The sequence below is a fragment of the Oryzias latipes genome, chromosome 14 (assembly GCF_002234675.1).
Source record: "Oryzias latipes chromosome 14, ASM223467v1".
NCBI lineage: Eukaryota > Metazoa > Chordata > Actinopteri > Beloniformes > Adrianichthyidae > Oryzias > Oryzias latipes.
The window spans coordinates 13,634,069-13,658,577 of NC_019872.2; the positions used below are offsets into that span (position 1 = coordinate 13,634,069).

At 40.2% G+C, this 24,509-nt stretch overlaps 1 protein-coding gene across 6 annotated transcripts; it reads left to right on the top strand.

The window, feature by feature from the left end:
- The first annotated feature begins 3,236 nt into the window (after positions 1 to 3,236).
- Positions 3,237 to 23,884, top strand: LOC101164334 (SH2 domain-containing protein 4A-like). 6 transcript variants are annotated; one of them, XM_023962501.1, is made up of 8 exons: positions 3,237 to 3,353; positions 3,930 to 4,410; positions 11,601 to 11,733; positions 13,265 to 13,361; positions 14,523 to 14,561; positions 14,638 to 14,679; positions 16,065 to 16,179; positions 22,833 to 23,884. In XM_023962501.1, exons 2-8 carry the CDS (start codon positions 4,233 to 4,235, stop codon positions 23,027 to 23,029), a joined length of 801 nt encoding a protein of 266 aa, XP_023818269.1. In that variant the 5' UTR covers positions 3,237 to 3,353; positions 3,930 to 4,232; the 3' UTR covers positions 23,030 to 23,884. The 6 variants fall into 6 exon arrangements, with proteins under 6 accessions (XP_023818269.1, XP_023818266.1, XP_023818270.1 ...); XM_023962498.1 differs by having other exon boundaries at positions 3,238 to 3,353; positions 14,520 to 14,561; XM_023962502.1 differs by lacking the exon at positions 3,237 to 3,353 and adding an exon at positions 3,372 to 3,827 and having other exon boundaries at positions 16,068 to 16,179.
- Positions 23,885 to 24,509: the final 625 nt, after the last annotated feature.

Sequence of the window (24,509 nt, forward strand, 5' to 3'; positions counted from 1 at the left end):
TCTTTAATTATACTTTTTTTCTTTTCTTTCATTAAACCAGTCCTTCTCGGGCGCAATGCGATGCCAGATGCGCGCAGTAGTAGCGGTGCTTGGAGAAAAAAATCTGCGCCAGCGCTATCAGTTACTATTATCTATTATTTCACAGAGTTTGTACCACCCGGAAACCTGTGAATTGCCGTGCCTAAAACTGCGCGCTCCCGTCTCTGAGAAAGAGCGCGCAGATGCGGGGACGGGATGTGTGAGGGAGAAAGCAGAGGGTGGGGCTGAGGTGTTGTGGGGACAGGCAGCAGGTGAATCGCGCAGGGATTGTAAAAACCTAAAACCCGCTTCCCGTCACTCACTGCAGCGTGTGAGTGTGTGTTTGGCTCCGTATCTGCATGTGAGCAGTCTGTCTCACATCTACAGAACATTCAGACCTACGATGACGTTTAAAGTCTCAACGCCTGCATGAAGCTGAAACTCACCACGTATCAACCAGACTAGACCATCAGCAAAACTACCACGAGAAATACTCATCATTTATTAGCAACAGCATAACAATGTTATTAAAAAAGAATCCACAGACTTATTGTACTTTAAAAATGTTGAAATTAAATCAAATGCACACATTCACTTGTATATTTAGTTTTAAACAAATTGTCGCGGACTGAGTTGGATGGCTGTTGGGCCGCGTTAAAAGTTCTGGAGTTCATGGAACGCATCGATCAAGCAGAGATCTGATTGGCCCTCAGTTCTGTCGCTCAGCCTGTTGTTAGGTAGTTTAGACCAATGGGGTTCAGCTATGGGCCGAATAAGGGAAATGGGAGGGGCTGGAGCGGGAGCAGGTGAATATAAAGTAGGGAGAAGCGCTCTCGTCTCGGCGGGAGAGATTCAGGAGTTGCTGAATGAATTGAACGGCGTTTGTTGCGGTCTGCAGTAATCAGAATAAAGAACTTTAAAAGAGGTTAAGTCTCCGTGCCTCAGTGTGGGAAAAGGACACTACATTAATTGTATGGCTCTTTCGAAATTACATTTCAAAATATGTGGCATTTATGGCTCTCTTGGCCAAAAAGGTTCCCGACCCCTGCTTTAAATCCTCGTTAGAGTTTGGAGAGGAAGGGGTGTAAGTCTGCCGTGTATCCGGAAGTGAAACTCTTAAATCTTTATAAGATTTGCCCAAAAATTATCAGTCATCAAACTTTTCATCAGGGAAAGATTCAGTCCATCACTTTGCATTAGTATGTGCTGTTCCCATGGCAACCAGGCAAAGCAGCTCTCAGTATATTTTGTGTGCATCCCCAAAATTCTGTCCATTTCTGCCATTTAGCAGACCCATGACCTCCCTCTCTTTGTGCATCTATATTGTGAGAGTCCTCAGAGATTATTTTGACTGACATTCGTAGTTAGCCATAAAAACTGATCAAACCCATTTGAACCACCGGATTTTCTGCTGTGATCCAGCACTGATGGTGGTGCAGCTTTGTGGTCGGAAGGTTCCTCGAACAGCCTTCTCGCACTTCCTCTCTTCTACTCAGAGTCCCTCGTGGTTGAAGCTCGCTCTGTCAAAGTTTATGATGGTTGTCCGTTACACCACTTTCTGCGTCTTGTCAGCGTTAGAGCTGACAGACTTCACTTTCCCTTTGACAATAATTCACAATAACTATCAAAGAAATCCCTTCTGATGACCTTTGATCTTTGCACTGGGCACCGTCTAGTACGAAAATATGATGTCGGAGTTGCTCAGGTAGTCTGTGATTCTGTCCAAAACCAATCACTAGTGCACTATTTGCACAGTTCCAAAATCTAGTGTCCTAGAAGTCTCTGCAAAAACTCTAGTGTGCATTGATGCTCACTAGATTGGCGAATATAGACCACAATGCATTGGGTTACTGTATGTACACATATTTTTATAAATCATCCAAGTTTTCATCATCAGCGCACAGTGGATTGATAGATTGATTGTATTGACAGTAGCCTGTTTTTCTAACATAGCACAACCGTAAAGGAAAAAGATAAGACTCAAACTTTCTGACACATAAATTTAGATTATCATTAAAGACACAGTCTTTAAAATGACAAGAAAGCAAAGGTTTGAAATATTTCAGTCTATCATTCAAATTGAAATAGGACTTTTTTTAACTAACTGACATAAACTAAAGAATGTTCAAGATTTTTGGTTAAATTAACAAAATTATGATGGATTTGATATTTTTACAAATGCAAACATGCTCTTGGAGGAAGCAGAGATCCTTGGCAGGAATCTATCTTGGGAAAATATAGAATTAAGCAATTGAACAACCATTTCTGAAACAAACTAATAGAGAAGTTAAAAGATTACTTTTCCTCTTTTGCTTTGAAATCAGACATAGACAGTTAAAGAAATTAATTTACGAAAAATGTTACTGTTTATTAAAGTTCTTTATTTCTTTTTGTAAGACTGCTTTGTCAAATATTTATCTATTTATCAAAGAACATTTTTTTTGTCAGTTATTGTGTTTTTCTCTTTTCTTGATATAATAAACACTTATAAAGTCCCACTCTGATCCGCTTTAAATCTATTGTAAAGGCGTTCCCAGTGGTCTATTAATTATGATTTTGTGTTTTTTTTAAGCTAAAAAAACAAAGTGGTTTTTAAGTGTAGTTTTCTAGGACAGTTTTAGCAGAGTGGCAGTAGTTCATTAGATATCTGACTTGTGAGTGGGACAGTTGGCACAGATTAATAAGCCTGCCCCCACTTCCCATCATCCCTCTGTTTAAAGTCTCTCCTGCTCTAGTTTACAGCCCCTCACACCCCCAACCTAACATTAGTGGTGCAACAAAAAGGGCGGGCAATTATTGGAGCGATCCAGCTGAACAGTTCTGGGCCAGATTTCAGCTCGGATGAGGAAAACAAAGACATGAACGGATCTAGTCGTCTATAAGTGGATCCATTGGAATGGAGCGGAGCAGGGAGTTTGTGTCCCACCGAATGTGGCACCTACGTCATGGGTACAGGCTTTTTCCAAAATCATTTTTTTTTTGTTTGCTTCTGATTCACTATGATTTAACTAAATGTCAAAAAAACAAACAACAAAAACAAACAAACAGGCAATTTAAACGCAGTTTTCTTTATGTGTGTCCTCCATCATGAGAAAAATGCTACACGAAAATGTTAAAAAACCCCAAAAACGAGTTTTATTGAAATGGGTCTCTGAAAAATCGGCTTCCTCTTTTTAAAGTGTATTTTTGTGTTTGAAGGGAGGGAGGGAACATGGAATGCTGTGATGTCATCAAGCACACAAACACACATGCTCACGGGCGCGCGCGCACACACACAAAGAGCAGAGGAATCAGTCTCTCAACCTCTGGGGGAGAGCGGCTATCTTCATCCCTATGTGAGTACTTCGTTACTTTTGTACCTTTTCTTAGCGGCTTCCTTTTTGCTGTGTATCACCTCCCCCGCTTCCTCTGGCTTTTTTCTTCCAAAGGGGGGGTTTCCTTCTTATTGTGAGGCGAACGCGTTCTCCACTCAGCTTTTTTTTTAGCCATTTTGCTCCAAGTGCGGCTTCTGTGTGTAAGCTTAGCTAGTCTTTAACTTGTGAACAGAGGAGTCACTCCGTCCACTATTTGAGGGCAGGTTATTTAAAGAAGTCAGGAGGGTTTTATAAGGATGTCGTTGTCTTTGGGGGGGGAGAAAGGGACTGGGGTTTTCGTAGGGATGTCGGGGAGGAGGGGAAGTCGGCTTGTGATGACAGAAACAGCCCCGCTCCTCTGGAATCTCCTCCCATTCTTTAAGTAGAAGGAGCCTCCATCTCCTTCCGTGTTCGTTAAGGAAGGATGGTCAAAAGAAAGTCGGTTTTCTTTCAAAGGTAAGGCCAAAAAAGGACAATTTCTACGCTGAAATTAGGCTGATAATGTGAGTATTTGTGGTTGGGATAGTGACACTAATCCCTTGTCTGTTTTTCTTGCAGATATCCTCAAAATGGCTTCGAAAACTGACATTTAAGTGGGAGTACAACAAGCTGGGAGAGGAAACCGGATTGAGAGTGTTGGTGCGTGTGTGGGTGTGCGAAGCTGAGTCGCAGGCGGGGAGCTTGACTCACCAAAGTGAAGTTTATGCGGGTGAACAGGAGAAAACTGCCGAGGAGAAGCGACATGAAGCTATAAATCGGCTCCAAAAATAAAAATAAAAGCGACCACCTGAGTGGGGAAGCCGCCGGTGCTCCAAGGACAGGACCCTCACGGTTCTCAGCGTAAACCCGGCCGGCGTCATCATGCTGCAGCAGGTTTTAAAGGAAATGTACATCGACCCCGATGTGCTGCAAGCGCTCAATGAAGAGCAGAAGAAGATTTTGTTCCTGAAAATGCGCGAGGAGCAGGTGCGACGCTGGAAGGAGCGAGAGGAGAAGCTGGGGCGCGAGCCCGAACTCAAGCCGGCCAAACAAAAAAGAGGTAACCCCCACTTTTCAATTTTTAGCTCACTCTTCCTGCTCCTTTCCCCCCTCCTAAACTATCTCATGTGTCAAAAAGAAATAACAATAAGACGTTGTATCATTTTTATTTTTAAAGAAAAGTCACGGTCAGTCCAGTTTTAATACTTCACATTTCTTTGGGGAGCAACCACAGCTGTTAGCTACTGTTTCCAGCAGCTGTTAGCTAGCATCAGTCAATGATCTTGAATAATCTTTATTTATAAAGTACTTTAACATAACACGAGGCGACCAAAGTGCTTTACACAAATAAAAGAACTTAACCCGATGTTTATATATTTTTTCTTTAAATTCCCAATACTAAATAAAGCAAAAACAAAATAAAAAAGAAGGCTTACGTCATGTGCAAGAACTTTAAAATGTATGTGGAGACTTTTATTTTTAATAAATAGGTGCATCTAGGCTTTTTTTTTCTTTTCAATTTGTCCCAAAAAAATCTAGGCAAGAACAGAGTTTACAGATTTCCTTTAAAAACAAATCAAATCAAAGTTAGTTTATATACCCAGTAGGAACTTTCTCTGCTGGTGGAACACAGAAAAGTGACAAAAACTCATCAGTAAAATCAATACAACGCACAGACGTTAGATACGCAGACCTGCTGAATCAACCAAATTAAAAGGCTGACCAGGAAAAAATCACTAGAGGCAAGCTACAAGGAATGCATTCTGATATTTGAATGGGTGTATTTATCAGATACCGGCTTCAGCTCAAACACAACAGTTGTGTGAAGTGATGGATTAGAACAGAACAGTCAGGAACTCGGACAGAAGTGTTTCCTGAAACTGGTCTGACGTTGACTACAGAATGCTGTCGAACAGCTTTTTTTTTTGTTTTTTCATATCCTTACCAATCCTTTCATTCTGAAGTTAAACTCGTGTGGAATGAAGGGAAATATCAGGACTCTTTCTGTATTTTCATAGCCCGTTGCAGCTGCTCTCTACAGGCTGTGATCACATGACCACAGGAAGCTGCAAGGATCATGTTGCTGTGCAAGAATGGGGAAATGAGTCAAGTCTTGGAGAATTAGCATGGGGACAAACAGGAAGTTTGCAGGAAATGTATGCGTTTGGAAATCAAAAGGAGAATTCTGATATTCCCTAAAAATTTTAGTGGGACTCTTTGAATCGCAAACTTCTAGGTTGATCTACAAACCCTTCTTGTGCTGTCAGTCCTCTCTGATCATCTGGAGTTTTTGTGGTCAAGCTGACTTCATGTTTAGTTTTTGTTTATGTGCCGAGCATGACCTTTTCCTGCGTGTTTATGTTTAACTCGCGCAAAGCCCTCACAGATGAGCTTATCAGATTCCCGTTCTCAGGAATGGAACAGTGTTTTCTGTCATTTCTGACGCAATATTGTGGATACTTTGGGATAACTGCTCTTTATTGACTATGTAGAGTACGAGAACACAAACATTTAATCGTCCCAGATGATTCTCCCGGCTATTTACGGTTTGGCTGCTGTTTTTTTTTGTTGTTGTCACCCTGGAAAACCCAGTTTGAGTAGGATCCACAGGACAGACGGGGAGAACCGGTTGACTTCGAAACTGCCTTATATTTTTAACCACCAGCCTGTCACACTGGGTCTGCGTCAGCTGAGTTTTCTCTGTAAACGACTCATCAGCTCTTGCAGACGCAGTGACCGGTTATGACATGTTTGTGCACATGCAGGCTTCTGGGGCTTTGTGTGGTTAATCCCCACAAACACAAGCAGAGTCAGCTCACATGTCACGGTTATTCTCGACTCAGAAATGTGGTTTACGTTCAAGGTGCGAGTCAAATGCGTCAGGGATTTTTTTCACCTTAATGCTCTGTTCATTTCCTCTCAATGAGCATGATCTCACAGTCAGAATGCAAAGATGTGTTGGTTTGGCTTAAGGAACAGACTGAACCCATCAAACTAGCTCGTAATGTGATTTTTATTTTTTGCAGATCATTTGATCTATTTATATCATAGTAATGTCATTGTTCGAACAATAAATATTGGAATAAATTAAAATTAAAAACTGGTTTATTTTATTGGTCAAAAGTTTCATTTGTAAAGGGCACATTTTCATTTTTTTGGAGTTTTAAAACAAAAACAGATTTGATCATTTGAAAATGTATGCACTTAATTCTGACAATCTGCTCCTTTTTCTTCAGAAAATTCTTCCACTTTGTTGCTTAAGTCTTCATAAATGTGAATTGTGCTCGCCCAGGCATGTTTTTATGCTTATCATCTTGTTTTACTTTAATTCTTGCACGGCTCAGTCTTTTTTTTTTTTTTTTTAGATAACTATCTTGCTGTAATGTGAACTCATGACCAACTAGGAACACAGTAGAGGATTTTGTACTGAGAAGGCAAAATGCCAAAAATTATTTAAAAACAATTAATAAGAAATGTATGAATTGAAATACAATTGAAATTGAAATGAATGTATGAATTTTCTCTTATTCTTGCTTAAACTAGATTCTTTCCCCTCATAAATCATTTTGCTTAAGATTTTTTTTAAAATGGTTTTACTAAAAGATTTTATTTTAGCAGTGAAGACGTTTTGCATTAGTTTATGCTCCTTTATCTAAAATCTGTTACTTCATGCACAAATATGTATATAAAAAATAAAATGTATTACAATATTTTTTTCTTCTATTCTATAAATTAAAAGCATTAATAGAAGTCATTTTCTTAAATAAATCTATTCTTTCATCTTATAAATGCGCTTGTTTCTGTAGAGGGTCATGGATTTCAAAAATATGAGAAAAAATGTAAAAGGACTAACTGAAAGGCATATTTTAGCTGTGATTATGTTAAAATATTTGCACCTCAGTGAAAGCTCGATATTTATCTGGTTAGACAAAAGAACATTTTTACAAATTCACTTTTGACTGCTACAAGATTTTTCAGTGACGATTGGATAGCTGGATTTGGTTAATTTTCAGTAATCTAAACTAAAACAAAATCCTAAAGACAAACAAAAGAAATGTTTATCTACTCATGTAAAACGGATTAGTCATGACATGATTGAAAAAAAAAACATAAAAAAATCAAAGATGCACATATTACAAATCCACATAGCGTATTTTCAGAGTACGTCTAGTATGTACAGTAAGTCACGTTTTTACTTTTTTTGCATAGTTTGATCGGAGGTGGGGCTTATGTCTTTTTTTATTTAAGAGAAATGACAAAAACTGCTAGAGGACCAATGAGTTATATAGCTAGAGGAGACACGCCCGCTTGAGAAGCCTGGCCACCGGTGACGGAGCGCGACGCCATCTTGGTGAGGTCGTCGGCTCCCACATGACAATGCTTTCTATTGCCTTTAGTGGCATCTAAGCAGCTTTTATAGAAGATATACATCATTTGTTGTTAAAAGCGCACATTTTAGTGAAACATGCATAGTTGCAGGACCTATTAAAAATAAAAAAATGATTACAAAGAATTTTAACAAATAATTTCTAAACATTTAGAAGTCTTAGACCTCTTTGATATGTAATTTAAATTATTTAGAAAGTCAATATATTATAAGTCAATAATAATAATAATAATAGATAATAATAAATCAATAGTAAGTCAATACAAATAATAAATAATAACAATAAATATGTAATCAGTCAATAAATAATAATCATGATAAATCAATAATAAGTCTTAAAAAAGTCCAAAGTTAACAAAAGATTGACTCTAAAAATAAACAAAGAAAAACAATAGATTGACCCTACTGATTCATGTGAGTGATCAATTTGTGTAACACAGATGGTATGTTCCGGTTTTCAAGCAAACAGTATGGCCAATCTTATCAAAATCTGTTTCCACAAAATGTTTTGACCATAGCCAGACTGTATTGCTAGTTGGTAACCACAGTGATCCATCTGTTAGCTCTTTTTATTGCTAAGGCCCACTTTTTCCTTAAGTCTGAATCCATTGGAAACCTGCAAGAAAAGTTCAGTCACTGAGTCAGAAATGTTTAAATCTATATTACTATAATAGCCTAGTCCTAGTATAGTGTATATAGGTTTAACACAATAAAGTTTACATTTATGACGACAGCAAATTATACGTACATCATGCAGCATGTTGGTAATAGCCCTGCAGCATCATGCATGTCAACATGTGCATTATTAATGAAGCCCCTGTAGCATTAAAAGAAAACATTATGGTACCTACCTGTCAAATGTTATGCCTTCCTCCTTCGTCGACTCATTTCTCCAATTTTGGCAGTTGAAACCCGCACAATGAACTGGCATTTTGCAAAAAATGTGTTCACATGCATGCACTGCAGCAGTGACTTGACCTCACCAAGATGGCGGTGCTCTCCTCTCATGAGGAACCACGTGATGTCTCCTCTAGCGATATAACTCATTGTAGAGGACACTACACTGTGTTTATATCAGTCTTTGCTACTGACAGAAACACAGAAAAAGAAGCATTGGCCTCAGCGGAATTATTCAAAAGTGACACAGTTGATGAAGAATTCAATGTATTTTGTGTTTTTTAGTGATATGAAGAGCTCAGTTGACTTGTTGGCATGTTCTTTTTGTTATGATTGTCTTAATTGTTTATACGTTGTGCTAATACACTAGATTCCTCCTGTGGTTCTTGAAGCTTAATAAGCATCAATGTAATGATGCTTTTCATAAAAAGAAAGAGCACTATAGATGCAATATTTGCTTTGCGGATGTTGATGGAGAAGTACAGAGGTGACAGAGAGCTACACTGTGTCTTTGTAGATCTGGAGAAAGCTAAAGCTGCAGTGAGAGAGGAGCTGTGGTATTGTATGAGGAAGTCTGCCGTGACAAAGAAGTATGTCAGAGCACTACAGGACATGGATGCAGGCTGCACGACAGTGGTGAGGTGTGCTGTAGCGGTGAGAGAGGAGTTTAAGGTGGAGGTGGGGTTACGTCAGGGATCAGCTCTGAGCCCCTCCCTGTTTGCAGTGATGACGGACAAGCTGACAGATGAGATTAGACGGGAATCACCATGGGCTATGATGTTTGCCGATGATATTGTGATTTGTGGCAGGAGGAGGTGTAGGAGAAGCTAGAGAGGAGGAGGTTTGCCCTGGAAAGGAGAGGGATGAAGTTTAGTCTCAGCAAGGCTGAGTGCATGCGTGTGAATGAGAGGGACTCATGAGGAAGAGTCAGGCTACAGGGAGAAGAGATAAAGGAGGTGGAGGATTGTGGTGAGAGCAGCCTAGAGACAGTGGCACTGAGGAAAAGACAAGAAGCTGAAGGTGGCAGAGAAGAGGATGCTGAGGTTGTCTTTGGGAGTGACCAGGATGGATAGGATTTGGAACAAGGACATCAGAGAGACAGCACATGTTAGAGCTTTTGGACATAAATCAGAGAGACTGAGAATGTTTGGACATGTTCAGAGGAGAGATGGTGAATCTATTGGTAGAAGGATGTTGAGTCTAGAGCCAGTGTGCCGTGTTCTCTCTGTTCTGTGAGAGAACATGTATAGTAATCTACAAAGCACTAGTGTTCTCTGAGAGATGGTCAGGTGTGCCACGGGAAGTGGATCATTTTCACTCATCTAAAAACATTTAGCATGAAGATGCTGCATGTTCATCAAAAAAGACTCCTGTTTCACACTAAGTAGTTTACTGACAGCTTTGAGGAGCTCTTCAAAGTGTGTCTTTCAGAAGGAGGGCGAGAAAAACTTTTAACGGTAGCTCCGCCTACACTTTTGGACAAGCAATCAGCAGCAGCTTTGACGCAGTGATTCATATGGATCATCCGAGCACCCCTAGTGGCTTCCCGCGGGATCCGGTCTCGGTCTGTGTAATGAGTGAATAAATTAATGAAGCTCAGAGACTTGAGTCTGTCCAGCATCAGCACTACTGCAGTATAACTCCCCATGATGCATTGCGTTAATGTGAAGGTGTCTCTTACTGCGCTGCTCACCATGAGCAGAGTGTGGTCTAAGTCATCTTTATAAAAGAAACTGCTGCTTTTTAATCATGTCTGGATTAAAGGACACATTCAATTTCAGACTTTAATCACTTTTAAATTCTTGAAGTTAGCTTTAAATGTAAGTAATAACAAAACAAAAGAAACCGGAAGAAGGTTAAGTGGCCAACAGAAAAATAAATAAATAAAACATTTTTGTTAAATTTACATATTTTATTTAGACCAAAGAATAAAACTTCAGCATGTTCATGTTTTTGTGTATTTACAATTAAACTCATGAATTTAATGAAGGCCCTATTTGTCTCAAATGTATCAAACATGCTGTGCTTGTAGGATATTTAAAAAAAAAGACAGTTGCTCTTTCCTAAACATAAAAAATAGGCATATTTAAAAACTAAATTACGGTTTAGAAAGTGTATCATTTTATTTGGTTTGGCCTACATGAAATTGCCTTTTAATAAACTGGAGGGGAAAAATAACTTGTGCAAATTTTCAACTAAATTATTTGAAAATTATCATTGAAAACTATCACAACTTTTAGGAAAGCTGCTGAAACTTCCAATTCTTTGTGGCTGAAAAATATAACAAAAAATGCCTGTTAGATCGTGGAGGGACCATGGGACATCAATACAGACTATAGAGTTTCTCTCTTTTGTTTTTTTGTTTTGTTTTTGGTTGCTGGATTGTTGTCAAGGAAAAAGTGTTCCTTGATGCAAAAAGGTTGAAAAACACTGGAGCAGATGATGCAGAAGACATGGTTAGATGGAAGAAGCTGATTCAATGGCAAATATTTGTACTTAGAAATGCTTGACACATTAAATCTAATAAAGAGAATTTAATTGCTTGATAAGGAGTGAGAGGAAGCAAATGTATATAACCCCACCCCTATTACGCTTTACTCAGCTTTTTTATTTTACATAGTTATCATAAACCGGTTCATAGCGTCTCATACGAGTAACCTATACTTTACTAGTCCAATCCCTTAGTAAAAATATCAAATAATTGATTACAAAAAGACATTGTTCCAGGAATCATCATTACCTTTCACAGATTGACTTTGTGCTGCATCTTCCTTTGTGTCTAAATTGGCTTGCATGCCGTTCAAATCTGTCACTCATGAAATGTTTCTTTGGTTGAAATTACAGAAAAAAATTCCATCCTGAACTGATGGAATCAAAAACCGAGTTCATAAAGTACTTTTATTTAAACTGTTCCATTTTCATTGAAGCTGAGGAAGTCGTTGCATAACTTGGTGTTTCTTTAACAGCTAACGGTAAGAGCGTGAGCTGGCAGCTGGGCCGCGATGGAGAGGTGTCCGTCAGCGTGATGGGAGAAGTGGATGAACTCACCTCCAAGTTCCTGTCCACAAAACTTCTAGAGAAACCACAGAAAGAGAGAGGGTAAAGTCAGGAGTTTGTTCTATTTATTATAATTTGTCTTCAAGTCCCACTCCTTTTGATCTATTTTGATATATTTGATCTATCTATCTGTTGATCTATTGCCAAAGCGTTACTGGTGGTCTCTTATTATCCAGTCGTTCAGTTTTGAGCCAGATTTCAGCTCAGATCTATTCATCTACAAGTGGATGCACCAGAATGGAGTGGAGCAGGGAGCTTGTGGCCCCATCAATGTTTTTTTTATTTTTATACCTCAGTTCTAAAAGCTCAAATAGCATCTTTCCATCAACTATGTGATTAAAGAAATACTCACAAATGCAATTTTAGGCTTTATTTTCTTTGTTTATGTCATCAGAACAGAGGCCTGGGTGAAAAATCGATTGAATGAATGAATTTGAATTTTTTGTTACGGGCGATTTAAAAATTAACTAAATCCAGTTTTTGTGTAATGATGCATTTTTGGCTCCCCAGAGCTTCCGTAACATTAGTTTCACACGGCGGTATGAACAACAACATCACACGAAACACCAAGCGACAACATGTCTACCGGTGAGAGTGGGACGTTTGTTCCCAAGAAAGGATTAAAATCATCTGTTGTTGGGAACTAGTATGGGTTTACTGCCACAGACGTGGAGCAAGTACACCCCCCCCCCCCCCCCCCCACGCTGCAACATTTGCCTAAAGCCCATCGCAGTCAAAGGCAGCAGCACCACAAACCTATTCCAACATCTGGGGGAAACCCTTTATTATTGTTCTCCTTCACTCCGTAACACCAAAAATGGACGCTCGTACACCCCCAACACGTGTGCGCGGTTGACCACAACTCCTGCTGCTTCATCAGCGCGGTGATCAAAAATCCCACACCGTCACAGCTCTAGTTTATATGTTGTAGGACACAGTAAATTCGACTTCTCCAGTACCGATAGCAGAACCGTTGAGGTCAGATCTCACTGATGCTGCAGTCTTGAAGCATGTTGCCCCGGGGCTCGTTCAATACCGGGGCTCTGTACCCATCCCTGGGAAAGGGGCACGGTGGAGAACAATCACCGAAGCGGTCGCTTTGCATATAACTAAAGACATGGCACCCATATATACCGTGGAGAAGACGGGGTTTATTGATTGAATTAAAACCTTAGACCCCAGATATGAGCTGTATTGTTAATCCTTTAGAGAATGGTGCCACTCTCAAGGTGAATGTTTGTCTCCTTTTAGTCTAGACTACAAAGTGTGACATAAAACACAGCTGGGACTTTGATTCCCAGAGTTTGTTCAATTATTTATTATTCATCCCAGAAATGTCTTGCGTTTGATTAAATAAAAGCAAAATTTGCTTTGAGTTGTCTGCCGTTTGTACTTACTGCTTTCCTTAAGTAAGGGGGGAAAAATCGGGAAAAAATTGGAAATCAGATAGGGCTGGCCATATCGCCCAGCCCTATCTGAACATGTCTTTAAACAAGACCTTCATGAGGCTGTGGCACTCTGTAAGATGTACGTAAAAGCCATAAAATAAACTCCAAAATATTATGCTTCACAGGGTTCAAAACATCTTTAAAGACAAAAAAGACTGTGAAAAACCTCAAACGGAGAACGTCGCTCCAAAAACCAAACCTGACGTTTCCTCGATTCTGAAGGTGAGTGGCTGGTTTTTTTTTTTTAACCAAAACTATAAAACATTCACAAAAAGTCAATTTAATTTGGAAACCTTAATATGCTGCCTTTGTAATACTTACTTTTTATGTTTGTAATCTAATCTTGTAATTAACAGCCAATAAGAGGCTGTGGAAAACAATAAAAAAGCAAAAACAAATTGCTCCCTTAAATTAAGATTTTATAACCACAAATTAGCATTTTGTTGCATTTTGAGAGCATTGTTAAGCATTTCAATGTCCTAGATTAGGTTTGTATTAGCATTTGTAGGTATTAATGTGGTATTAGGCACAAATTAGCACTTTGTGCCCACATTAGAATTTTATGTGCACAAATAAGCACTTTTTATTTGCCAATTAGCATACTCATTTGTGCACACAAAATACTCATTTTGTGTGCACAAGAGTATTTTCTGGGCAGAAATGAGTAGATTAGATTATACCGATTAGCATTTTGTTTGATTAGCAAATTAGCATTGTGTACACAAAATATTGATTTGTGCGAATTAAATGAGCATTTTGTGTGCACAAACCCCTTATTTGGGCCCACAAAATACTAAATTTTTTCTTCATAAAATTCTAATTTATACCCCCTAATGGTAATACAAAACTAATATACAGCAATAAAATAATAAATAATAGCCACAAATGATTATTTTGAGAGAACAGCCTTTTTTGGGCTCCTTAGTTTCATGTAGCAGAGTTGGAAAAATGTTCCTGTTTGCTGCTTTGTCATCATTGTAATGGAATTTCAAACATCACACTTGAAAAATGAGCTGGATGGGAAAAGGATCAGTAAGCTATTGGTCTGTTCTGAATATACTATTTTCCCCAAACATTATTTGCCTTTTTTTTTTTAGTTTTGTCATCATGGCAAAAGTCCAAACGGCGCCAGAATGACACGTTTCTGTGGCTCATTATAACTCTCCCTGCTGCTGCAGCTTCTTACTGCTCACGCGATGGAAACAAAGCCCTTTGACAGATTTCCATGATGATTCTGTAGATCTGCTCTCACATTCAGTGCCAGAGAATTTCCGGCATCCTCCTTCCTTTCTGTCACATTCCAACTTGTGAACAGACTGGAAGTTCATGAGGATGACGTGTCTGGTAGAGCATCAGCTCACATGCCTCTGCCTCTCCCAGCAGGGGAAACCTGAAAAGGCGACCACTTCTCTCCCTCTGCCGGTGAGTTGAGGCAACTGCTCGCTATGGCTGAGCTTCTGGGCTGGAGACTCATGTAATGTCTTTGCTCATCCTACAGGTGTCAGTGAGTGATCCTCCACAGTCTACACCAGCAGTAGAGGTATCAATGAATTACTAGATTCTGATTTATTTTGTGTTGCATAAAATATAGTAAATTGAATTTTCTGCTGTTTTTTTATTTGTTTGTAACTCAATTCCTTGAGTGGAATTTGATCGAAGCATCACCTTTGAGGTTTTCTTGAGGGATTTCTCATTAAGCCTTGCTGGCCCTTTACTTAAAAGTCCCACTCTGGTCATCTTTGGATATATTATAAAAGTGTTCCCAGTGGTCTTTTAATTAGGACTATGCAGTTTTTAGCCAAAATAAAAGAAATCTGAGTTGTTTTGTAGGACATATTCTCCGCAGAGCGGCATGAGTTTATTAAAAATTTGCCTCTGACTGTTGGCCAAAGAAGAAAAAAAAGAAATGTGTAGAAATGTAAATTTTAGCTTCATTTTCTTTCTATTTGTCCTCTATCATCGGACAAATGCCACAAGAACATGTTGAGAACGCCATTTTAATTGGAGTAGGCTTCTCTTTGGACCCCTTTCTCCCAGCATCACCCCACCCCTCCTCTCACGACTCACCCTGAACTGACAAAACCAAAGCTCCCTCTCCCCGGATACGCGGCGTGTGCTTTCTGTCTCGTGTCTTCATATTCGGTATGTGCGCACGTGCCCATGCGCAGGTGACACACTCTGTGGAAGTGGCGAAATCCCAGAGGCCAGGCAGGATTTCTGGACTGCCCCGAAACAGATGGTTGGAGAACTTGATCAGGGAATTAAGACACTGGAGACGGGGAGGAAGGCGTCAGTTGCAGATGGATGAGATTCTGGGATCCTCTCCTGAGGTTTGGGCCTGTGAGCTCTCCTCTGTTCTCCGTTTTTCATCTCATCTTTTTCACAGGAGGAACGGCCTCTCCCCCGAATCCCTTAAATCTGTACTAGCTTATCCCTATTACAGACTCCAGAATGCCTCGCATACATTTATTCTTTATACTTCACCAGTTTTGATGTGTTCACAGCCAACATTTCAAAGCAGAACCCTTCCCAGACAGTGACTCCTGAGTCGAACGCTTCGCTCTTGGAAACAGGAAGGAGGTGTAACAATGAGTGTTGCTTGTTTTCATTAGCTGATGTAGAAATGTACACCTTTTCCTGGGAGGTGGAGACCTCCACCCAGTAGCAGAGGGAATGTTGATTAAGGTAGTGTAGGATCAGAATGGAGGCTTCATGTCTAAGCGTCCTCAAACTTTTAATCAGCGGCTCACTTCCACTTCATTACTGGACACTGCTGTCACCGGAGAACTATGTCATTTGGGAAATCGCATAACCAATCGTTTAATCCGACTGGACGGTTATTCTGCTGAATTGAAAAGAGTCCATGTAGACAACAGTTTCATGTCCTTTTTTTGATTCCCTGAAATATTTCTACATTTTTTTTAGCAGGTTGAAGTGAAGCCGGTGGTTCCAATCAAGGAGACGTCTGCTCCTCCCCCAAGTTGCACCCATATTAATCAGCAGAAACTGGCGGGACATCGTAACGCACAAAAAAGGCCAGGTAAGACCTCCTTAAATCTTCATCACAGGCCAAAGACTGTCCACTGGAACCCCAGAAACTCCCCGCAAAGGAAAGATTAGTGAGCTCAGGATCTCAGGGGGGTATTCCAAAAAGCAGGGTATGTGAGTTACCACGGTAAGTTTGAGGCTAAGGAAGTGGATAACCTCAGCTTAATTATTTGCTTCAGTTAAGATAGATCATTTTTTTGAGTTAAGACAACTTAAAAATAACACGTAGCTTTCAGACAGTTATTTTAATTTCATTCAAATTAATTCAATTAAGTAGGTGTAACTTTGGTGCTGCTGTTTTATTGACAGCGCAAGGAATTGTGGGATACCATTCCCTCTGCCTGTCTGGACAGATTGGGGTTTAAGTAAGGGGTTTTGGCCAAATGTGTTAAGTAGTTAAGCTGTTTTACTGTATTTTACTGCGTTATTCTATCCTGTATTTTTTTTTCTTTCTCCACCATGAGTGAGAGGGAGGGAGAGGAAGAGGATGATGAGGTTATGTAGCGCCACTAGTGCTGTGTAATGTTGAACAAATTGAAATTAAAGTCATATTAACATAATACATTTTTCATTTTGCAAATCCACACTGAAACGTTCATTTTAATGTTCTAAAAATGAGAAAATCTGCGGCCTACAACTTACACATATGAGAGTTCAAGAAGTACAATAAATTAAGATGGAAAAATATTAAATTGAATTGGAGTAATATGACATTTAGTTAGATAAATATGCAAATTTGAGTTGTATAAACAACTATTGAGTTGAATAGACGTAAGAAATTAGGTTGAATAAATTTAACTCAATTACTTGTTACCAATTGAATCAATTCATTTAAGTTGGATACATTGGATACATTTTATATTTTTTTATATATATATATATATATATATATATATATATATATATATATGCATCACAATGAAATTAAGATCAGAAACTCTTGCGTTTACTTTGTCCGTTATTTTTCTCCAAGCAGAAACTCTTTCTTTTGCTGATGCCGCCGTATTACTTTTTGATGGACGTATAATCTTCATACGCCGTCAGTAAAATCTCAGACTCAGTCTCAAAAGTATAGCCCTCTCTTTTTTTTCTCCACGCGTTTCATTGGTGACTCCGGAAATCGGCGATCCATTGAGAATGTCTTCATGTACTTGCTGTGCAAGTGAACCACTGGAAAACTATGCAACCCTTTACATGTTTTGTTGGCAGCTTGAGGTTATTATCCAGCCCGATTTTCTCCTTTTAAATATTTCTTTTGCAGCTCATCTAAAATAACATCATAATCACAGAAAGAGCTCATGGATCTTTGATTGACAGCAATAGTTTTTCCTATTCCATCTCTTAAGTTGAAACCAAGTATTTGTCGCTGAAATAATTGACCAAGCCAGGAAGATTAAAACAATTCTTTTTAAAATAATCTTCTTTGGGAAGAACTGATGTGTTCTGTTGAAAGAGAAGCAGAATGAGGGATTTATTGTCTCCCTAACCAATGCACTTGCCAAATATTGACATCATTCCCCCAAAATCTTCGCAAATTGACTGAGGAGGGTGAAAAATGCAAAAGAAAGAGGATAAAAACTTTAAACTGACTGCTTTTTGGCTTCTAGTCTGGTGCTTTTATTCTTGGTCTTGTTTAGAAAGAAAAATGTCTGAAAATAAAAGTTTACCTGTTAATACAAAAACCAGACTAAAAGTGTTCAGTTTTATATTTAGTAATGACTAATGTTGAAGTCAACAAGGGAAAAACAATCTAGTTTAAGCTTTTTTGAGTCTGTTTGTGGGCTGAAACAACTTCAAACGATCAAACACTCCTCTGATCTTTGATTGATAAGATACTTAATCCTACATTACATTATTAAATAGCCGTCCTTAACGGCTTCACAGGTTTGGAAAACACAAAGGTCTTACAGTTTGTTATAAGGAAGTCTGATGTTCAGAAGTGCATCAAGATAAACTATTATGCTATTAATAATAACTATAAACTGTAAAATGCCTAAAAATGTAAAAAGAAAGGTGTATTTTTTTTAATCTCACCTCAAAAAATATTTAATCATATGGATGCATTTCAGCCCAATGTATCCTTTAGGCTCAATCTCTTAGAAGTCTTTGCATCTCATTTTTGAGCACACTGTTTAATGTGGAAAATAAATGTTTAGGGTAGAAACTGTTTTTTTAGCCATTCACCCAAAAATATGTCAAGATGACCCAGTTAAAAGTGTTGAGTTTAGCACCATCTAGTGGAATTGAGAGGTGCTGCAGAAAGAAAAGCTGAATGAGAGGAAAGGCTGTTTCCAGAACGATCCCTCTGCTGGAAAAAAGCTTCATCTGCAGCACGTCATGATCTCCTCAGACATGCAACAGTTTACTGCTGTTTCCCTGCCCCGGAAATTACAAATACACTCATGCATTGGGTAAATGGGTTACAATCATTTTCATCACATTTATATTTATGAAGAGTTCCATGTTTGAAAGGCTGTAACTTTGTTTTTTTATGGTATTTGACGTTTCATTCCTTTTATCCATGTATTGATTTAAAAAAAATGTTTTCGGCCATTTGTGAATGAAATATTCCTGTAGAGGGCTGCACGGTGGCGCAGTAGTTGGTACTTCTGCCTCACAGGTTCAAATCCCGACTGGTACCGACCTGAACCAGAACCTCAGTGGGGGACCTTTCTGTGTGGGGTTTGCTTGTTCTCTCTGTGCATGCGTGGGTTTTCTCCAGGGTCTCCGGCTTCCTCCCACCATCTAAAAACATTCATAGGTTCATTGATTGCGTAATCTAAATTGTCCCTAGGTGTAAATGTGTGTGTGAATGGGTGTGTGATTGTGGACATTCTACCCTGCGACAGGCTGGCGACCTGTCCAGGATGCCCACTGCCTTCGCCCACAAGTGGGATAGGCTCCGGCAGCCCCGTGACCCCGAAAGGGAATAAACGGAAGAAGATGAATGAATATTCCTGTAGAACTATCAGCTCATCACAAAAGCAGGGAAGAAGATGGATGTGGTGGAGTGGGATTCAGGTGGGTGGAGTAGGAAATATATCTTGACGGAATCACTCCATTTCTGTGACAGTGGCGAAGGATTGTGACTGTGGGAGCAAAAAACTTTCATAAATCAATCAGCTGTTAAACAAAATGCCTCATCTTGCAACCAGAGAAAAAAATGTATTAAATTACTTGCTAAAATTAAATTATTTTACAAAAGAAGTTTGAGAGAATATTTGGATTAGAAATGCTGCTTTTTCATTTCTGTTCTTTTTGGTTTGATTTTGAAAGTAAGCTGTTAAAACTCTCCGGCACTTCCTAAAAAATCTAGAACCCCAGACTTTATCAATACTTTGGCCATAAAAACCTACTTTTGAATTTTTTGTATTGTTACTATTTTTTAAAATCAAGTTTATAGTTTTGGGTGGCATTTTGCCCCTTTTCACTGCATTTGCATAGTTTTAAAACGATTGTAATCAAAATTCATCAGGGTTTCTAGCTCACACATGCTATTTACTCACTTCCATGATGAAATACATCTCCATAAGTGTCTGGAATATTCCGCCGGTGACACCAGGAGCTGGAAAACGCTGTTAAAGGTAGAACTGAACAGAATCTAAAAAATGAAACTGACAAGTACATTGCAGCTCATGTATCCTTAATACGGAATGGAGTAAGGAGAAGTCTGACTGTAGAACAGAGGAGAATAATTCCTTACGACAGCGAGTGTGTAGGCCGCAGTTTGGGGATAGGTGTGTGAGCGGTCTTGTGTGGTTGGCAGTTTGCATGTTTGTGTCTATAAATCCTCCTCTCTGCATCCGCCGGCTTTGCTCTCCTCTATCTTCACCTTCAGAGGGAAGGACAGGCATTCCAGCAGTGCTTCCCAACTCTTGCCCTGGGCGACGCTCAGCCAGAGCTGATAAGTGACAGGGGCCCCAGCCCCCACACAGGAGTCAGCCCCAGGCTTACACACACACACACAGTATACACGCACACACCTCTGTGCCCTTCAGTCCACAGACGTGCTGCTTGGGATTTCTGCCCACTTCTGTGACTCCAGCCCACCTCCTCTCCTCCAGCCAAAGACGTGAAGGTCTTTAAGAGGCAGAGATAGATTAGGCTTTGATTTTTGTGCCTGCTTGCTCATTGATGCTGCGTCCTGCCCCTCCTCTTTGTCTTCTGTGTACATTGATGGGCTGATGTGGTGAGGAATGACGGAAACAGCAGATTAATCCGCCACAATGAATGATTTACGGCAGCAAACATGTGAGTGGGTGTTTTTTTGTAGTTGAATGAATCCTTGTTCCTGCAGATCAGGGTGCAGCTGCTGCTGAGACAGCTTTTGGTGGAAAGGTGTGGTGCTTCAACCTCCATTTCATTAATTTTGGGTGTGTTAGGACAGGTTCATCTGGTTACACCTAGAAAGTTTTTAGTAGTTTAATGTACATGTATTTTTTATTGAAAAAGTCTTCCTTTCTGTTCCTCCAACTCTGTTAAGAATTCTGCTCAGACCCACGGCAAGCCTCCGAGTCTGAAAAACTCTCTTAACCATGACTGTGTGTGTGTGTGTGTGCATCTGCGCGAGTGTTTGTATGCGTGTGTGTCAGCTTCAATTGCTGGAACCTATCCAAGGTTTCCGTGGTGACCACACAACACAACGAGACAATCAGAGGCAAACCCACGCAGCGCGGCGAGAGGACATTAACACAGGAACAGCAGGTCAGGGGGCAGGAGAAGGCAGGGCAAGGCGGGCGGGGAGGAAGATGAGGCGGACGGTGGAGGGAGGCAGCAGAGCCGCAGGAAGAGGGGTGAGGGAGAGACAATAAACAAGGATAAACAATAATAAAAAAAAAACAACCTGAAAAAGCTACTTTGGGTTTCTCTGGTTTTGGCCTTAGGATTGGCTGCCTGCTTTTCAGTTAGTCGGAGGCAAGCGTGACTGAATCCACGAGCAGAAGGGGTGGGTGAGGCAGCGTGTGTGCGCGGCATGCCTAGACTTGAATGCAACACGAGAACATGCGTGTCTCTTTAAAGTCATCTGTTAGAATCAGCCTGTGCACGTCTGCGTAGTTTTTTTTTTCTTCTTGCGTGCACACCACAGTGTGTTTGTGTGCTGCCTTGCACGCCGGCGCTCTCACGTATCCGTGTCCCCCAGGGATGACGCTAAAAATATGTGGCTCCTCGAGCCTTCTGGTGTCTGAGCAGCGTCTGTCTGCTCTTCAGCGGCGTCCCTGCGGCCCTCCCTCCTCTTCATTACTCCTGTTCCCTTCATTCCTTCCCACTATTACACCCAAACTTGGTACTGGGGCAGCCTCGCACACATACACACAAAAACTACGCCCAGCTGTGTCCCCAACACACTTCCTGTGAGGATGACCTCTGCTCAGCCAGAGCGGCACAGGAGGAAAAACAGCCAGAGAGGAGAGAGGCAGCATCTGCAGAAGGGAAAGGTTGGAGTTTCTAAAAGTTCAGTTCTGCTGATGGCAGCTCCAGGTTGAAGTACTGATGCATTCACTTGTGCTGCTGGCTGCTTTGAGGATCTGGAAATCAGGATGTTGTAGCAAGAAAAAGAGTCAGTCATTTTAAAGGCCCACTCCGATGAAAATGGGTGTTTCTAACATGTTTTTCTGAGGATGGAGGACAGATAGAAAAGAAAATTAAGCTTAAAATGGCATTTCTGAGTATTTCGTTCAAATCAACGACTAAAAAGCCGTCTGAAAAAGCCTGCAGCAGTGACGTAGGTGATGCAGTGGACGGGTCAACAAGCTCACTTCCAACGTACGTCTTTGTTTTTCCTCGTCTGAGCGGGAATAGCTCTGATGTTTTTGCATCGGTAAGGTTAGCCTGGGGGTGTGGGGCGCTGTACTGTAGCATGTAAACAGTTGGATGATGGGAAGTGTGGCCAGACTTACTCTGCACCAACGGTCCCGCCCCCAAGTCCAAAGATGATTGGAGTGGGACTTTAAATTGGTCAAATCAATAGTTTTAACAGACGTAAATATATTGTTGTTGTTTGGCACAAAGACATTCAGTCGCACTCAAACGTGTAAAAGACATGAAGCCTCAAAAAACATTTTTGATGGTTTTGTTGTTTGTGGTACAAAAAAGTGTCCTTTTAACTTGTTTATTTGTTAAAAGCACAAAGCAAACATCCCTTTACATGGTTCACCATTAGCCAACTGACCCGGTGACCTGGTGGAAGCAAGCTTGTGATTGGACGTCTTTTTGCTGACATCACATGTGTATAAAAAGGCAAAGGGAAGGAGGCACTACAGGAAGAGAAACTGACAACAATAGCCAAAAATCAAATGCTCACTTCTGGATGGATTTAATACTTTTTAACCAACAGAATCCGCTGCTACTCTCAGCAGTGGTCCCCAACCTTTTTGGGCCACAGACCGGTTTAATAAAATAAAAACAAAACTTTCTTCAGAATTAGAAAATAAGCAAAATGGAAATAATCTAAGGTACAGGTTTTTTTGTGTCCGTGGACAAGATTTTGAGGTTCAAAATTTGCCTGAATGTGCTAAAAACATGTAGCTGTCATTTAAATGTGAGTCAAGTGGATCACCTGCAGAAATAAGATTCTTTTTTATTTTTTATGAATCTTTTCTTAAATGTGGGATAGATTTAAAGATAACCTCCCTGTTTCTCTTGCAGTTGAAGATCCCTCTAAAACGTCCATCTACCATCAGAGATCGGGGAAGCCATCAGACTTGGCCAAGGTTGGCCAGGTGGTGGCGCTAATACAAACATTTAGCCAGCGTGAAGCTAATTGCCCCCCACCAGCACCTTTTCGCGGCGTCAAGCCCCCGCTTCCCAACAAGCCTCATCACTTACGTCCAACGAACTTATAATCCCCAGCAAGATGGCCACCAAGCTCCAGGAGGCCCCATGCTGGAACTACGGCCTCAAACGGCAACATCAGACACGGCTCTTATGGAGAGGGAAGTGGATGGACTCAAAAGTGTCTTCACCTTCTCACTGCCAAAGGACTTTTTGTCATCACTGTTTAATATTTTGGGGGTTGCTTTAGATTTCGGATGCTGCCAGGCTGTAACCATTCTTTAAAAGTCCAAAGCAACCGGTTGTACCGAAAATTGACTATCAGAGGGATTCATATAGATGCTTTAAGCTCTGATGATCTGGTGATATAAAGACCCTTCTGCTGTCTTTCCATAATTCTTAAATCTGCGGGCACCTTTTTTTTTTTTTAATGATTCATGTCAAATGTTGTGTTAAACGTCAAATAGGGGTTTGGTGGTGGAAAACCAGAAGGTACAGGAGGGTCCTCCTTTATCTTGCCGTCGCCTCCCCTGCAGTGGCATCGGCTTCTGAATTTGTCAGTGTTTTCAACGTCTCTGCGCCGCCAAGCAGGAGTTTCCCTCAGACCTGTTGTGGAGCAAATGCTGGTGCCAAACGCACGCTGTTCTGTCACGTCTAGGAAATCAAACCCTGCAGACTCCGTCGCTGCCAAAAGGAACACAGCTTTCATTGCTTCTTTGGAAGAAAAAGCTGTGCTAGATTTGAGAGTTTAATTTTTTTTTTCTTTTTGCATTTTCTTTCATTTTCTACATGGAAACATCTTTTAATAATGGGATAATAAATGCGAGCAACGTGCTCTTGAATGAACAGAGAGGCACGTTTGTCCTCGATGCCTAAATGAGTCGATCAAGACGAGAAATAAAACTGTAAATAGATTCAAGTGCCTTACATGTTTTCTCCAACTTCCTGTGTGGTGTAACTTTAATCTTAAATCCACAAAGACTATTTACAAATTTTCATTCACATACATCACTTCCATGTTTTTGTCTTTTTTTTCCCTTCTCAAAAATCTGACTTGCAAAACCCTTTTTTTATTTTCCCCTTTCCTGAAGAACAAAAATGTTTACCAACAATGCCGTTTGGTGGTTTGTGTTGCTGCTTTTTTGGACAAACCTTATATAACCCTTTAAAGCAGCAGACACACCAAACATGTGATGCGTGTTCAACAAATACGTGGTCTTGAGATACACACATTGGCCTGTGCTGTTCACATTTGACAAGCAGGGAGGGGCTTCTTCTTCCTTTTCTTTTACTACAGTTTCCTTGCACATGTCCGCCACCTATACGGTTGATAGAGATTTAGTGCGAAATGTCAAAAAATCTTGCTCCAGGCTAAAATCCTTTTTAGCTGGGCTTTTTGTTATTTAAGTGATGCTGTTTGGAGAAGTATCTTCATCCCTCCTGCAGCACAGAAGCACATCATCATAATACTACCACCGCCGTGCTTTACAACTTGAGACCTTTGGTATCTGAAAGAAAGAAATCAAAAATATGTAGTGTTTTAGTGAAATA